This window comes from Archocentrus centrarchus, chromosome 12, assembly GCF_007364275.1.
Source record: "Archocentrus centrarchus isolate MPI-CPG fArcCen1 chromosome 12, fArcCen1, whole genome shotgun sequence".
Lineage (NCBI taxonomy): Eukaryota > Metazoa > Chordata > Actinopteri > Cichliformes > Cichlidae > Archocentrus > Archocentrus centrarchus.
In genome coordinates, this window is record NC_044357.1 from 14,282,487 (window position 1) to 14,300,406 (window position 17,920).

Consider the following 17,920-nt stretch of genomic DNA (forward strand, 5'->3'; position numbering starts at 1 on the left):
AACAGCCTGAAAGACCTTTTTTACAATCCAATCCTTCCTTCAGTGCTTATCTTCCGCACTGTGACACATTTGCATGATGCCTAACATCTAGCAATCAAAAAGAATCAGCAGCAGCCATTTTTGTCTTCTTGCCTGAGTGCTTGTCTAACTCTAAAATCTATCAGCCACAACCAGCTGCTGTGAGCAAATACAAGAGCCTTCATCCACTTCCTGCAACACTAACCTGCAGACCTAAAGTCCCAGCTTATTACAATTATTTGCTGTTATTTTTGTGGCACTGTCCCCAAAGCAAAAGGAAAATCCTTTGTGATGATACTATGGCAAAAAAAAAAAAAAAAAAAGTGGGGCTAATGTCACCTCTATCTTTGATCATTTGCCCCTGGGGCCATGTGGAAGTTGTAAGGCTAAAAATCAGAAACCTGAAAACCAATTTTAAACCAAACAGAGTCTGTGTGGGTTACTGTGTTTTCGTATTGCCTTTTGTGCTTAAAATCCCCTGGCTTTTTTTTTTTTTTTTTTTTTAAGCATTCCCAGAAGGTACATGTGAAGAAAAGAGAACATACTTTGCCAAGTTCAAAGTCCTGTTCCTCAGTTCTAAAGAAAGATTTGGATCCACACCAAAGTATGGTGCAGATCCCATACTTTGATGTGTAACAGAATCCTTCTTTCATCGTGCTCCATCTCTCTGAAAATTGAGCTAAAATTTACTGACAGACAAACAAAAAGCTCTTAAAACATTTCTCCACTGAGTCTTGAGGCCTTGAGGAATAAATGCAAGTAATTTCAGAAATGGTTATGCTATTATCTGAAAGCATTGTGCACATAAGAAGTATGTAGGGTTGAACTTAGAAGTATAGTGAGTGATTATCAATTTTTAGAGGACAGTTATTTTAGCTGTCCACATTGGGTCACCCCAACTAATTACAGAACAGAATGTGTTCTGGAGTAAGCCTGTTCTTAGTTTACAGAGGAAAATAATCCACCACAGCAGAACGGTGTCCAGAAGCAATTTACTAGGCATCCCTCTCTCTTTGATTGACTCCAACTATAAAGTTAAATAGGTGACCAGTGACTTATTTTAGTAAGGGGAGCTGACCAATGAAAGCAGACTGGGGGGAAGCCTTAAATAGCAGGGACACTAAACTGAGTGTTTCAGAAACTATGTGAAAAATAATAGAATTTTTTCTTTTCTTTTAACAGTTTAGCATGTAAACTATTTTAGTGGCCTGTGCTAAATAAATGATGACCTGCAAAATATGCATGGTTTTTGCATGTTCTCCCCTTGTCTGCATGGGTTCTCTCCGGGTATTCCGGCGTAACTAGAGGACAGTTATTTTAGGTGTCCGCGCTGGGCCACCCCAACTAATTACAGAACAAGCCTGTTTTGAGTTTACAGAGCAAAATAATCCACCGCAGAAGAACAGCAAAATATGAACAATTTAAAACACAATTTCTGCTCTTATATCCTACTTTTGAATTGTACAAAATAGGCTTGGTACTTGGTTAGCACTGCTGCCTCACAGCAAGAAGGTGCTGGGCTTAAATCCACCATCTCACCAGGGCCTTTCAGGTTGGAGTTTGCATGTTCTTCCCACGTCTGCATGGGTTCACTGCGGGTACTCTGGCTTTTACCCACAGTCAAAAGACATGCAATTAGTGGGGTTAGGATTCCTAATTGCCTGTGAATGTGAGTGCGAATGGTTTTAATGGTGGAAACAAGCTTCCATAGTTATATCTAAGGGCTGGAAGAGTAAGGTCATATAATTCTGTAGGTAGCTTCGCTGGGTATAAAAACTGTAGGGAACGAGCAGGTAATAAGGCTGTAAAAACAGTGGTTTCCTAACTGGACTACATTTCCCACGGTGCTCCATTCTTGAGTGCACGTGTCAATGATGCCAGCGGACCTCACTGAACGTCACATTCCTGCATTCCCTTTTTCCTCAGTGTGGGACGTCGGAGTTGCTACTGGATAGCTAATCCTCTTTCCCCCCCGCTTTCTTTTAGAGAAACACACCCATGACACGGCGGATTTAATCTCAGGAGGCGATCCCGGGTTCGCCAGGAGTCCGCATCTCACTTCGGGTAAGGATTTCTTTCATTTTAAGCCAAGCAAATGTGTCTTTTCGGTTGGAGCGCTCCAACCGTGGTAACCAGATAACAGTTTTACGAGATGCGCTGTATTTGCTGCGAGTTGTGTCTGTGAGTGACCTGGTTATGCTAGGATTGGTTAGCCTCCACCAGCAGACCTGTTGATATGGCACAGCTGACGGAGGGTTGTTTGAATTCGTAATTTGTAGCCTGTTGTTTAGAGCTAATGCTAGCCGGCTGGTTAGCCGCAAAGCTTGCGTCACCATTGTTACCGGCGGTTCGCGGACACACACACGCACATACACACACATACACTAGGGTGTGGAAGCGCCTCCAGATGTGGCTTTGTTACCTTGACAGGGACAATGCTGTGCAGTTCTTTTAAAAGCTCTGTCATAAACGAACCGTCATATATCTGTTCACTGACCGGTGCTAGCATCACAGACAGCATGGGCGTGGTTATAAGTGCCAAAAAAATAAATGTAGCTAAAGCTATAGTGTCACATTTTGATAGTCTTTGGTTACTTTTGTTTCTGTAACGTTGCGTCATACTTGCTTGACGGGACTGATGGGAATAGTCGCTTAAAGCGTTAAAGTCAATCAGCTGTGCTGAGCTAGCTGCAGAGCAGCACTGTCTCAGCTGTTGACCCTCACAACAAAGAGCGGATCATCACAGCTGCTACTGTGGCAGGACAGAGGGAAGTCAGCATTACTGAAAGATTTTTAACTTCTAATCTTCAGTGGAATTTTATTTACTTTTTTTTTTTTTTTAAAGAAGAAAGTAGATCATCTTTTTAGGTAGTTTGATTGCATTGTATTAGTATGCAACGGGACTGCGCTAACCATTTCAATATTTGGAGTAGGAGCGCCTACTCCAATAATGAATGCATTATATGTTATTTATTAATAATACATTTGTTAGTTAACAACCTTGTCAAACTTAATATTTTGATCTCTAGGCGTCCTGACTGATTATCTTTAGCTCACCACTTTGCGCACGGCATTCCTGGGATTCCAGCTGTTTGGGGACTGATTGGATCTTTACTGACGTAAGGCAGGTTTGCATGCTGCTACAAGTCAAAAAGCAGGGACCAATCTAACTTGATTGTTTACTGTTATTATTATTAATGCAGAGAAGGTAGCCCTATTTTGCATGATTACATTATACAGACAACACTTTTAGTGGAGACCTGAAAAATTACTTACTGCAAAGGTGAATGTGTCCCTATAATGAAAGGATGTCTCTGCACAGTATTTACCTTGTCCACATTACTGTAGTGCCACAGGAGCCATATATTTCATTAGTCCACCAAGTGGTCACTCAGGTTCAGCCAGTATCTCATTCTGTACGTACTGAGACATTTAAACCACGTGCTTGTTGTCTAATGTAAAGTTCACCCATTTGGCCCATTTGTCAACATTTAGTGGTTGTGAAGAAGACTCAGTCAAATATTTGGCCCTGATTTGATCTTATGTGAGCAAGGACATACTTGATTAAAATTTGCCTACAGTTGCAGTTAAGAGTATGTATGAAATTGAACTTTGATAATATGCCTACATTACCACCATCAAATAGCTGATCAAAAAAACAAACAAACATCTGATACGCTAAGTACCTTCCTGTGGATTCTGAATACATGTTGCTGCAATAGGAAATATTAGAAATATTCATGCAGTTATAGGGCTCATTCTTTTGAAATGTTGCATTTTAACCTTGTGACATGTTGTGTAAACAGTTGCTCTTACAGTAATAAAAAAAAACTAGGCTTTGCTGATGTGTAAACTTGGCCTGAAAAAAGAGCTTCATTCAGACTAATCTTAAGAGGCAGTATACCACCATCACCCCCTGTGATCTGCCATCACAGCACAGGAATTCTGCATCAATGTGATGAACGATCGTGACTGTGAACTCTGTCCTGGGAGGTCACACAGGGACAAAAATGAAAGACCGATCCCACCATGATGCCAAGCAGTGAACAAATAGTGATACCAGGGTTAATTTCCATAGCAGTAGGTATCTCCTACATCTATGCTCTATGTCAAAGCAAGCATTAGAAAATCAGGTGGTGTTTAGGGTCATGACGTAAAACTAGTTTCTGTATGTGCATGTAGTGTTTTGAACGATGTGGAGGAGGTGAAAGCATAGCAGCATGTTATGGAGAGAGTGGGAGCAGCCTGCACAAAACCAGATCATCCTGAGTCAGGCTGTGAAACAGAGATATATCCTCATTTCAGTGGGAACTGCTTCTCATTACGTTGACTCTATTGCATGGATGAGTGAGTGGGAAACGAAAAAATGAGGATAGAGTGATTACACGGGTGATGAATCAGAGAAAAATACAGCAGCTCTGTGAAAGGGGACATATCTCCAACATGTTATATTCTCTGTTTTTGGAACAAGCTATTGTGTGGCTATTGTTCTAATTGTGCTGTTTCTGTGGCTGTCCTTTTATCAGCAGTTTTGTCATCATCTCAGCACTGACCAATAATAGCCAACAGCTCTGTTGAACCCTCACCTTTGTGCCTCTCTTTTCACTTTTGTTGTTCAGCTTTGAGGTCTCAGAATTGTTACCTACCCTCCATACATGTTAGCAAGCCTGTGAGCAGGATAACATGCTCTCATTTGTTTGTCACATCACCATGCATGTGTGTCCAGGCAGAATAGCAGGGCAATGTGAAGCTTCAATCCCAGCAGTTATGCAGTACTGCACATGCCCAATCCTTTCCCTTGGTCAGTCAGGGACAAAAGAGGACAATGAGGCTATTGTTTTAAGTGTAAACACATGTGTGTACACACACACACACACACACACACACACACACACACACAGACAGCATTGTACCCCCTGTGTGACATGTGTGCACTTTCTTCTATTAGTCTCTTCCACTGGATTCAGGTCATTCTGCTCACACACTTGTACTGTAAGTACACAGCAGTGTACTTACAAGTAGCTGTTTTTCTGCAACATATATTGCAGCGTGAAAGAATGCGTAACATTTTATGACTCGAATAGCTCTGCTAGGAAAGAGTTGATCACTGTAGAATGACTGTGGCGGTTTTGTAGTGGTGTTCATCTTCATAGAATGTAAGAGCTAAATCAAAAACAGCTTGAGAAAGAATAACCTCTTAAGCTGATTTTACATCACTTGTCTTGAGTTAAATTTAATGCTTTTATTGCAGTTGGTGTCAACACAACAAACAGTGAAGAAGGAGCTTCTCCCGTGCAGGGCAGATGAATGGAGGCAGGAAATCAGACAGATGAACGACATCCAGTTATTTTTCAAAATAAACTGTGGAGACTTGTTGCTACCAGTGTGCACTGAAGCCGTCAGCAATCAGCATCTTTAAGCATAACTGCAACTTAATGTGCAGCCCCTTCTTCAGCATCAGGCAAATTACATATTGTATAGCCCTATCACACTTATAAATTCATGTCTTTATGTTGTTGTGACTAAACTTTTTAGCTATATATATGCATTGTCCCCATGTTTAACATTGAGATTTGCCTTGTATACATAATAACTTTTAGCAGTAACAGTAGTAGTTCTGGAAATGCACTTTTCTCAGTTGTTGCCACCTGTTGCTTTGCTAGAGGGATTTTTGCCTTTGTTTCCCAGTGCCTCTCAGGATTCCCCTCCTTGCTTAAACTTGAGCAACACTTGCCCTTCTTGTTGTTGGGTGGTTCACCTAGAACTCATCAGCTTCCCTGCCATTAGGCTTACAGATGTTTGGGGTTGGTCAGAATCTGTCTGTTTTTTGGTTTTATATGACAACTAAAAGATGGACAAACACAGGGGAAGAGCTGCCTCTGAAGTACAGCAGATAGCTGAAAATAATATAAAATTTCCTGTTCCACTATCCCAGACACATTATGCAGGAAAAGCATTACTGGAGAGCTTTTGATTGATTGGTGCCAGCCATATAATGCTTATTATTCTTTCTGTAGCAGTGTTTGAGAGCGACACTCTAAAGGTCGCACACAATGTGAATAGTGGCACTTTTCATCCACATTTTGCAGGTGATATATTTAAAGTGTTGCTGTTCATGCTATGTAAGGAGACAGGTCACTCAAATCTGACTCATCTTGGTACTACCCTTTCCAGTGAATGCAAAATAAGATGCAGTATTAAAAGGATTTATTTGTCATAGTCTCATACAGTAAATGAGGCATATTGTTGAGGCTTTGCCTAAAAGTCTTGTATTATAATAGAAATTTATCCATCCGTCATCACATACTGGCATGCATACAATTTTTGAGTCAGGTTCTTCTGTTTCTGTAGTGGCCGTTAATGTTTCATGGAGCCAAGCCATAGTGTTGTTTAGTGATTGTAAAAGCCTTTATTCCAAGCCAAGTGTGTGGTTGCTCCGTTTAACCTATTTGCATACATCTATTATAGCAAGTATGTCTACTGAATGATTAGACTCAAAAAAGCCACACAGCTCTCCTGCTCTCAAGAATAGACTACTCCAAATTATATTTAAGCTCAAGTGTGAGTTTCTTAAGCTGCCAGTCAGTAGTAGACCAGATTAGACGTATTACCAGCTCTCGCTGCATGGGGTGAGAACATTGATTTAGACTCCCACTGGGGAGACAGGGTCTCATGTTCTGCTCTGTTTGGCTTGTGAGGATTATGGTTCTTACTGGTTGGTTGTTGTGTAACCATATCAAAGGTTGCAAATCAGCTAATGGTGTAGGCTTGTTTTTCTGTTTTCACACAGTAGAAGCTGTGTTCCTTCCATTAGAGTTGAGCTCGTTTTAGTGAGTAAAATCCACAAAGGCAGTCTGGAGAGAGAAAGAGAGAGGGGGGGGGTGAAAAACATCATTAGCACATAAAGTATTTGTGGCAATGTGGTGGGGATTGCTGTTGCATGCTCTAACGCTACTTGTGCCTTAAATCTACCCTGTAGGTACGCTGTAACCCCAAATCCCTCTGAAAACCTACGCTGTAACTTATGCCATAACCTGACGTGCACGTCCATGGAACTGTAGGACCAATTGGCCCGTTTAGTACCATTGTTTCCTCTTATGATTTTCTGGCTACTTTTCCTGCTGCCTTTTTTTTATAAATTGACTGGAAGATCAACTCGAAGAATGAAGCTCCACTGCCAGCTAGTGTTTTGGCAGCAAAATTGTAGGGCAGCTGAGGTACACCATGCACACTATTAATTTAATAGGCCTGGCAGTGGGTTAATCCAGCACATCACCAGGCTTTCTGAACGACCTTGTGCAGTGCATTTAGGTTGGTTTCTCCAAAAGTTTAAGGTAGTTGTACATATTTTTTTTTCCAGAAAAGTTCCAGAAAAGCTTTGCTTTTTATAGGGTTGATGTTTCTCTGGTGGCCAGCAGGATCACTGTCTGATGTATCCAAGCATCTCACTGCATATTATTATTGTGCCATTCATATTGGAAAGGCTTTGGTAATAGAAGTAATATCTGTTTTTGGCTTATAAGAAGCTGTGGTAACACAAAACTGAGCCTGTTTCTAGACTCTGAGACATAGAGCAGCTCAGATAAGTTGTCCCTAACCACAGCCTACCAGAACATGCATAAGAACATAACTACTCATTTAATGAGAATGGATAGTAATAAATTATATGGCTTGTCTAGATTAATCTGAAAGGCTAGAAAGTAGGCTTTGATGTCTGCACGTGTTGTATGCTTATATGGAATTTTTTTTCAAGCTTCAGCTTTGCAGTGAAGTTAGAGGTGCAGCCAGACAGGACGGCAGGCAGTTCTTTGTTGTAACAGCTGTTAGGATTGAGGAGAAAGTGATAGGGTGGAGACAGGAAGGAGCAGAGGAGGAGTTTGGGCATTGTGGGGTAGAAGGCTGAAAAATGTTGTTTGAGAAGACCGAAAAGGAGAATAAAGAAAGGAGGAGAGATTGTATTTCACTGTGACTGACCATGTTTGAAAAATTGCAAGTAACTGTTTTAATTCTGGAGAATTAGGTCAGGATATTTCGTACTTTCTTTTATGTAGCGCACAGCAGGAATAAGTGGCTTTGTATGTGTTTGCACTACTGTGAGGGAGCTCACAGGTGGCAAGACACATATGCCTGCTTGCCAAAGGTGAGTGTGCTGGACTGTTACCTGGACTGTTTGCACACTGGCACAATCCAATGACACAAGCTTGTAATAAAAAGATTGCAAGTTCTAGACCGGCTAATGTTCAGCTCGACTGCCTTGGACATTTACCTTCTCATATGCATCTGTCTGCTAACCATTTTCTGCCACTTGGTCCAGGTCACGGGACCCTGTTGGGTGATGCACACGGGAGGAAAAATCTTATTTTATGGACTGCACTCTAAAATTTGTGTTACACTATGGTTTTTACCTATTGTGACAGCCCTCTGCCATGGCCATGACCTGCTGTTATCCCCTGCTTGACCCTGTGTGTTGTCATGCGGGTTCCTAGTGGAACCAGGGCGCACTCCCAGTTAGTGCAGCTGGGAGCACCTGACCGGTCTCCCTGGAGCATTTTAAGAGCTGGCTGTTTCAGCTCTTCTCTCACTCCATTCATCAGGCACCATGTTATTTGTTTGGTTGACTGATTTTATAACCATGTTCAAATGCCCTGTGCCAGGAGTGCAGGACATTGTTGCAAAGTAGTGGGTCGTCTGCTGTTTCCTTTCCTTCTGCAGATATGTTTTTGAGGTTGTTTGACCATTCTTGCTTATGTGTTATTTCTACAACCCGTTTGAAGGGATTTCTTCAGATTTGGCACAGGTTGTTATTTGGACACTGTCAGAGGTCACACATATGTCAAATAAAGCATGTTTGTGACCATAACCCAAGAACTGACACGTTAAATATTGAAGACAAATGTAGTTCAGGATACAATAATGAAACTGATGAAGGAAATGTTATATACTAAAGTTTAAATGTCAATGTTGCTTTATAATGTGCAAAGAAAATAGGGTTTGGCGCCCAGCCTGAAGCTGAAGATGATTGTAAAGTATGCGTCTATCGTATGAGTCGTTACAAGCATGGATGCAAACTGCACTGCACTTGACTCTGTACTTGACTAGAGGCTGAGGAGTCATTACTACTAAGTTAAAATGCAAGCAGAACTTCTGAATGATTTCCATCATTGTCTGCATCTTTTTGTTATTTGAGAGCTCATATCATTGATTAATCTCAGAGTGTATGGGGAAGATGAGACTGGTGTTTGGTGAATTTGAGCTGCCTTGTGATGCTATTTGTGTCCCTGACCTTGCAGAGTCAGTTTCTCTGTTTAGTCAAAGCTCTAAGAAGGGCCAGCTGTATTTTGTGTGTATCTGCAGAGTTGATACAGATGCAGATGCAGCATCCTTTCTTTGTGCAGATCACATCCTTGCTTTAATCACCTCCCATCCTCTTTCCTGCAACTTATAAGGACGATAGTAGTTTGGCTTTTTTACTGTTACATGTGTACCACCCTGGAACGTGTTGTTTTATGACTGAAAACTTGTTTCTCCTTCATGAGAAGAGCACTGATTTTTGTTACTTATCAGAAAGTAAATGTAGCCACCATACAAATCAGAACTGCAGATTTGGAGCGATGTGTTATGAAACACTGCTGGGTGGACTTTGAGTTCCGTTTCACAGACACCAGGTCACTTCTGTAATATGCAGAAGCAAGCATTTTGTATTGAAGTTAATGCAATTTGAAAAGACCTGGTGATTTGTTAATCCAGTACAGTAAGCATGTAAAGGCTGTGGAATTACTGTAGGTAATGTCATAGATATCGAGACAAAAAGACAGAGAACTAGGTGCATTTTCTATTAATCAAAGGGTCAATAACTGTTGGCAGCCATTTACCCTCAGGCAGTAATTCCACACTGCTTATAGAGGACAACAGTAGGACATCTGACTGGGCTGCAGCCACAACCAATATGCATTTATCAACCTACTGTTGCATCCAGATTATTATTGATTGCAGCTCTACTATTTTAAAAGTATCAACGGCTCAGTATCTTTTAACTTCAAAGCTTGAGTGAATAACACGTAAAAGGCAAAGCCATTAGTCTATGTGCCAGTTAAAATTAAAAGCTGTAGGTATCTGATCTGTGACTTATCATAGAGATAGAGCACTGATATTCTTTAGATAGTAAAGAAGTGGTAATGTAGTGTAAATATGATCTGGTTAAATAAAGTGAGACACATATAATGGTGCACTGATTGTGGAAAATGGGCTTGATAAGCTGCAAAAGTGCCTCATGTAGCCAGTTGGCCAAGATACTGAATCTCAAATAACCCCAAATATATCCATGTGTGTGTGAGAGCTAGATAAAGACCATAAAGTGTGTGTGTGTGTGAGAGAGTGTGGCTTTTAGTGGTCCAAAAATACAGTTCTGTGAAAAAGTATTTCTGATTTCTTCTTCTTCTTTTTTTTTTTTTTTTTTTTTTTTTTTTTGTGCATATTTGTCATACTTACATGTTTCAGATCATCAAGTTTTAGTATTAGACAAAAATAACCCCAAATAAATACAGAATACAGTTTTTAAATGATGATTTCATTTATTAAAGGAAAAGACTTATCCAGACCCACCTGGCACTGTGTGAAAAAGTAATTGCCCCATAAACCTAATAATAGGTTGTGCCAGCCTCAGCAGCAAGAACTGCAATCAAGCATTTGTGATAACTGGCAACGAGTCTTTCACATCACTGTGGAGGAATTCTGGTCCATTCTGCTTTGCAGGACTGTTTTAATTCAGCCACACTGGAGTGTTTTCAAGCATGAATGGCCTGTTTAAGGTCATGCCAAAGTATCTCAATCTGATTTGTGTCCAGACTTTGACTTGGCCACTCCAAACCCTCATTTTGTTTTTTGGTTTTTTTTTAGCCATTCAGAGGTGGACTTGCTGGTGTGTTTGAGATCATTGTTCTGCTACATCACCCAATCGCATTTGAGCTTCAGGGCACAAAATCATGGCCGGACATTCTCCTTCAGGAAGCAGTCCCAAATTTTGCCAAGTCAAATATGCGGAGCTATCTCTTGTGACGACCAGGAGGGAACAGCTGAAAGTAGCTTCCACGTGGTCTTGTGTGCAGGTCGTTAGTGGTTTGGCCACTAACATAGAGAAGGGCACGACCTGGATAATGGGATTGTCAGATAATTAATTAGCTTTTGGGGCTGCATATGAGTAATTGGGAAAGAAATAGCTGGGCTAGAATTTCACTTTTGTTTCAGTCTTAAAATACACAAAATCCCATGAAGATAATGTCAAACAATGGGAACTAATAGGGAGGTCACTCATAAACCTCTGTAGACCTCTACCAAGGCCAAGAGTTCATTTTTTTTTTTATGATATACAAGTTTGCAAACAAACCCATCATAAATGTCACAATATATTTACAAAGCTGTATTGAGCTACTAGAAAAAAAATTTTTTGATTACAGCAGCGCTTCCTTATAGGTCAAAAACCACAGAATTGTTTGTGCTTCCTTAAAATCAGGTCCCAAATCCATGTACTAAATTTGATCAAAAGATAGCTGATATGACCTCACAGCCTGTTAGGCAGCTTTGTCAATAATTATGATTGGCTGAAGCAAAGGTTATGTGACGGTTGGTCTTAAGATAACCTGTGTATAGTAAGTGACATAAGATCCAGTATGGGTAAAAATTTAGTATGGGAGAATTTTGCTTAATTAAAGGAAACTACTGGTACTCAGACAAATGGTTTAAAACTTGGGCACACAAATGCACCCCATTTTAAAACCTTTAGTGGTACTGCAGTGCTGGCAAGGCAGACACCATTATTTAACAGGTTCTTGCTTTGCCCTCGTACCACCTTTCTTCCTGCTCTCATAAAAAGCATTCTGTTAGTTTTTCATATTCCTGCTAACAGACAAAAACACCAACAAGCAAAACAGAGGTAAACAAGAGGCTACCTGTTAGCTACCTGCAGAGGTAACAGGTAGTGAATCAGTAAAAGTGGTAGTGTATCTATACTTGCTTATACTTGCACCTGTGTGCATGCATTTGTTAACTTACTGCTCTTGTGTTGCTGAGCACGTAGTTTGTTTGAGTTTGGCTGCTTCTGTAACCTACTAAGTGGAAATCACCAGGCTAATCAAAGCCCCAACATTAATGTATGGTGGATTATATTATTGACTTGTATGGATTATAGTATTGACTGTGGGCCAGACTGAGGACGTGTTGACCTGCTAGTGTGTGCAGAGATTAAAGCATTGTTAGCATCATTTACTAAGCAGCAGTAATGTGATGAGGAAGGAGAGCAAAGCGTGACCTTGAGGAAAAGATGGGTTCAGGTTGCTGTCTCTTTGTCAACAGGAGGTCTGAACCTGAGGTTTGATCTTCCAGTGTTGCTCTCTTGGCATTATTTACTGACTGTTGGCTAATTTAACTTAGAAAAGATTGTGCAATCTTAATCTGAATTTCTTGACTTTGTTGTACTTCTGTTTGAAAAACATTGTCCTGCACACACCACAGTAGGATCAAATTTGCACACTGTCTTTAGGAAATACTACTCCCCATTACATTGGCATTAGGTAGCATTGTTGTAACCAAAATAAAGCCGTTCTGTAGCTGACTTGTTGGCTGCAAATGCACAGGACTCCCTAGTGAGTCCCCAGGGCTCAGCAGATACCATTCTGCGTGCTCCAGCCATAAATCCTCTTTGCATGGCTGGTGATCAAGCCGTGATGTAAAGGAGCTTAGTAGCAATAGACAGACAGGCAGGAAGCTGCTTCCCTGTTGGCCAGGGGTCAGGTGATCACACAAAACACTGACAGGAGAGAGATGGAGGTGGGAAAACAAATAGAAATGGACACAGAGAGGCGTATGAATGGTGACACCAAAGAGGGTTTGGGCAGAGATGACGTTTTTTTCACAAGTTGGATTGATACATTGAGTAACTATCTGGGCCTGCTGTAGGTCCACTTGAAGACAGGCTTGCTGCTGGGCAGCAGGCAGTGAATATATGGGTGTTTGTTGACAGCAGGGAGGCTGCGTACCTTCTTTGAATGTTAAAAAGTTGAGGAAGAGAAGGTAAGACAAATGTGTGTAGCTCTTCTTGAGCTGCAACCACTGATTATTTTCATTATAAGTAAATCTGCCAGTGATATACTTGATTAATTGACTGAACATTTCATCTGCATTGGACTGTTGGACTGCTGCTCCTCTTTGATAGTCATATCACTGTACTGATGTTGAAAATCTCATTATAAACAAATGGCATTTTGTGACAGGCGACGACTCTCAAAGCTGAACTACTCTTTTCTCTGTTTCTTGATCTTCCTTTCTGCACAGGTCACTTTCCTTTCTCCCTCCCTCCCCTTCCTCCCCCTCCACCCATTGCTGCACTGGTTGCCATGGAGAGCTCTTCGGTGGCATCTGCATCATCTGAAGCTGGGAGCACACGCTCACAGGAGATTGAAGAGCTGGAGCGCTTCATCGACAGCTATGTGCTGGAGTATCAGGTGCAGGGGCTTCTGGGAGACAAGGCAGATGGAGACTTGGATTTGGACAGTAGTTGCAAGGTACCCCAGGTTAGAGCCATATTACATTAGGAGTACAATTTATGCTTATTACAGGCCTCGGTGGTGTCTCTGGTTTTTATCTTCCAAAAATGGCTGGAAGGTTGCTCCCTGTGTCAGCTGCCATTAGTGTTATAATGAATACAGTGTAAACAGAGACAAAGTGGAAGGGCATACATCAGAGAGATGTAGCACAAAGGGTTAGGGAGGTATTTTGAGTTTGAAGTCAGTGTTCATTGTCATTAAGGTGGCTTTCTTTTTACCTGGTTAGATCACCATGGTAACTGAAGCTGAAGACATAACATGGTCCGGATCAACTTATGTTCAGAGTTTCAATTTACAGTCGACTGTGAGTTCTACATTTTTACAGATTCTTACATTTTTCAGTATACATTGTATATGAAACGTGTTGAGCTGTATCTAACCATTTTCTGCAGGATTATTTTTGTTTTATTTGTAAGAACAGTGTTTTTGGCGTTAAATGTTTTAGGTTCTTTATAGATCGCTGTCATCTCTTTCTCTGATGTATCTGATTGGAGGAGGCAGCACTTGATCGGCCAATTTTGCGCTGAAGAAAAGTGAAATAACCGATCAAATGTCCTCTTTCCTGTGAGCGCAGCTATAGCCTGAGATAAAAAGGCTGGGTTAACAAGAAAATTGAAAACCACTGTCATGATACTCACCGTGCTGGACTGGGGTTTTAGATTTTGTCAAACCAGCTAAAGAAAACTACCGGTTGCTTGAAGACAGGGAACAGGTCTGCGACCAAACTGGGCAACCACCAATTATTTATTTAGTTGCTGTCATATTTTTACTGTAGTGTGACTGAACAATAATACAAAGAAAGCCTGGCCGTGTTGAACTTGCATTGTGGTCTACCTCTGGCTGGTCCATCTGCTGTAAACTAGTTTGTTAGCTGCTACACAAACTATGCCCCAGGCTTTAAGATGAGGTCAGAGTCATAAGTTTGAGTCCATTATGAAAGCAAAACTTCAGAGTAACTTTCAATAAGCTTTAATTTAACTTTAATATTGCTGTGTTTGTGAACACAGCAATATTAAAGTTAAAAGTTAATATTAAATAATATGCTAATATTAAAGTTAATATTAAAATATGCTGTGTTTGTGAACCTAACTTTGTTTTCTTAGTATTAGGTAAACAACCTTTCCAAAATTGATCTTATAGCATCTCTTCCCTGTACGTCTCTCCTCCAGTGGACAGATGACTGCAATGACAAGAAAGACGGTAGCTGGACGTCATCACGAGGAAGAGGCTCATCTAAGCCAGTGAGTGTTTGTCTGTTTACGTCACAGCTTTATTTATCTTATCTAGTGAATTCAGCAATCACAGCCTATTAAGGCATGGCATATTTATGAGAACTCTCAGAACTGTGGTGATTGGATAAACCCCATGTTACCTGTGCTGCTCACAGGCCTTAAAAGCCTGTCCTGTCAGTCTATATCTCAAAAACAGTCAGAAATCATTCATATGGTCTTCTGTGATAGGCTGATATATAGAATATAATGCATGCACCCCTTTGCAGCTATGACCGCTTCAGCTCGCTCATCCATGTCTTTATGGACCTTTCTTTTGTGCACTGGTGTCATGTTGAAACAGGAAGGGGCCATCCTCAAACTGTTCCTGCAAAGTTGGGAGCATGAAATTTTCCAAAATGTTTTGGTATGCTGAAGCATTAAGAGTTCCTATCACTGGAACTAAGCTGAGCCCCCCACCCCCCCAAAAAAATCTTTACACTTAGCACAATGCAGTCAGACAAGTACTGTTCTCCTGGCAACCGCCAAACCCAGACTCATCCATTGGACGTGAATCGTCACCCTAGAGAACACGTCTCTGCTCTAGAGCCCAGTGGCAGCGTGCTTTACAGCCAACACTTTACATTGTGCTTGGTGATGTAAGGCTTGGATGCAGCTGCTCGGCCATGGAAAACCATTCCATGAAGCTCTCTACGCACTGTTTTTGAGCAAATGTGAAGGCCACCTGAAGTTTGGAGGTCTGTAGTGATTGACTCTGCAGAAAGTTGGCAACCTCTGTGCACTGTGCCCCTCAGCATCCACTGACCACGCAGTGTGATTTTACCTGGCCTACCACTTTGTGGCTGAGTTGTTTTTATTCTCAATTGCATCCACTTTGTTATAATACCACTAACAGCTGATTGTGGAATATATAGCAGTGAAGAAATTTCACAACTGGACTTGTTGCACAGGTGGCATCCTATAATGGTACCACGCTGGAATTCACTGAGCTCCTGAGAGCGACCCATTATTTCACAAATGTTTGTAGAAGCAGTCTGCATGCCCAGGTGCTTGGTTTTATAGATCTGTGGCTATGGAAGTGATTGGAACACCTGAATTCAATGATTTGGATGGGTGAGTGAATACAGTGTATATAGTGTATGTATACTGTTGCAACTCCGATGCATTTGTATGGCCCATGAAGGCATCTTGTTTCTACCATCCAAATGATGGAAATATTTGTTTTATTGAGCATGTATGGTAGTTGCTGTTCTGAGAATAGTCTTAGTTTTATCCAGTGCAGCCTTTCAGTCTGCTACCAGCTCCAGCTATGCAGGACAGTTTTTTCTGTGTTTATCAGCTCTTCAGTGTATGATTAAAGAAGATCGGTAACACCAAGTTATAATCATTCAAAGCCACTTGCTTATAGTTTCTTCACACAAAGCATGTTCTTACTGACTGACATGGGACACTGTGGTGCTAGAACCTGTTACTGAAAAATCCTAAATAAATCACCAGCAAATTAGCCTGCTAAATCTGTGTGTGTGTGTGTTGCTCTGCTTTGTTCTCACTGTGCAGTTTCTGGTGATTTTGAGTATTGTTGCTCTCCAGAGGTGAATTATTAGCAGCTTGGATGAAAATAATCTAAAAAAAATAAGCCAGAGCATAGAGAGAGAGACTAGAATTGAAATGTCACTATTTATGGTAACAAAAAGAGAAAGGAGCAGAGATCAAGCTCTTTCCATTTTCAGTAGGTTTTGACATTGAGCACCTGGAGCAGTGACTATATGCACACAAAGCAAGAGGAAACACGGGAAACTGACAACAAATGGAAAACAAAAACACAGGCCAACTGACCAGTTTCATTGTCAGGATGTAAATCTGTTTATGTTGAATTTTAAATACATTTTAAAAAGAAACATCTCATCATTTTTTCCGACTCCACAGGATGAATGGGAACACAGCAGTAATGGCAGTACAGGCTCCAGGCCCAGTTCAGGGTCCAGACCTGGATCTGGCTCCCGATCTGGCAGCAGGGGACACAACAACCAGTACAGAGGTTCTGCCAAGGTACAGAAACATCTGTTTGTCTGCTTTTGAGTTGCAGCACTAACATGGTTTTAATCAGGATAAATAATTTTAAAGATTAAATTGTAATAAAAAAAAATCCTTTAAAAAAAAAATCCAAATATCACGATCATTTATTACAAGTTCATGCTTTTATTTTTGAGGGGTTATCAGAACAGGTGAAAGCTGTTCTGTTCACTCTTGTCATCAGCAGAACATTTGGTGTTTTTGCTTATGGCTTCAGAATTTTAGGCTCTAAAAACTGTTGAAATGGGGGAATGTGAGGCAGGCTGCTGCTCATTCTCCATGTGAGGCCTTGCCAAACAAACTGCTAGGTGAGCATTATGCTACTGTTCAGTAGTGATGTTAGAAAAGTTACAGTGAGATATTTGTAGAATACCTTTGTCTGCAGTACTGAGTGATTGATTTTAAGGATGTTTGTTAAATGTTATATACAAACTAAGTAACTTTGATATGGGATTGGTGTGAATTATTTTGTAGTCATGCTGAAAGTATTTTTTTCTTTGTATGCTGTCTAGAATGGAAACAGAGAGGGTTCCTTTGACATCCTGGGGACAGACATATGGGCTGCTAACACAATGGACTCACATGGGTAGATACCTTCCTGTTTCACAGACCTAATATGTTGGACTGTTGGTTGCTCTTTTCACTTCTTTAAAATTTCCTCTCCACCTCTCATCAGCAGTTCCAGTTATTTTCTGTCTGTTATTTTTAATCTGTTTTCTCTCTGTAGTCCCAGATTTCTTGACCTTTAGCAACTTAGTTCAGCTGTTATTCGAAACTAAGTGTCTCTTCACTCAACCTTAATCTTGAGGAAAAACCAAATTTAAAATGCGTCTTAACTCGACAGCCTCCTGTGAGACTGTTTAGCCTCAGTGCTCGAACTCTTAATCTTGCATAAGTGATGCCTCTGTGTGAATCAGCTTGTGTGTGTTTAAGAGGTTTTTCAAACAAGACCTAGAGGTGAAACCTAAGAGTAGAGGGGGAGGGGGGGGGGGGGTAAAAATG

General features: G+C 40.9%; 1 protein-coding gene across 6 annotated transcripts in view; it reads left to right on the top strand.

Moving 5' to 3' along the window:
- The first annotated feature begins 1,920 nt into the window (after nucleotides 1–1,920).
- Nucleotides 1,921–17,920, top strand: part of ctif (CBP80/20-dependent translation initiation factor) — a 57,593-nt gene continuing 41,593 nt past the window's right edge. For 2 of the 6 annotated variants that reach the window (XM_030742640.1, XM_030742644.1), the window contains exons 1-6: nucleotides 1,921–2,082; nucleotides 13,345–13,583; nucleotides 13,843–13,920; nucleotides 14,786–14,857; nucleotides 16,772–16,894; nucleotides 17,431–17,504. In XM_030742640.1, coding sequence (XP_030598500.1) covers nucleotides 13,407–13,583; nucleotides 13,843–13,920; nucleotides 14,786–14,857; nucleotides 16,772–16,894; nucleotides 17,431–17,504 — 524 coding nt within the window. In that variant the 5' untranslated portion in view covers nucleotides 1,921–2,082; nucleotides 13,345–13,406. Of the gene's footprint in view, nucleotides 2,083–12,931; nucleotides 13,084–13,344; nucleotides 13,584–13,842; nucleotides 13,921–14,785; nucleotides 14,858–16,771; nucleotides 16,895–17,430; nucleotides 17,505–17,920 lie in introns of those variants that run through there. The other 4 variants (XM_030742642.1, XM_030742641.1, XM_030742643.1 and 1 more) reach the window with 4 other exon arrangements.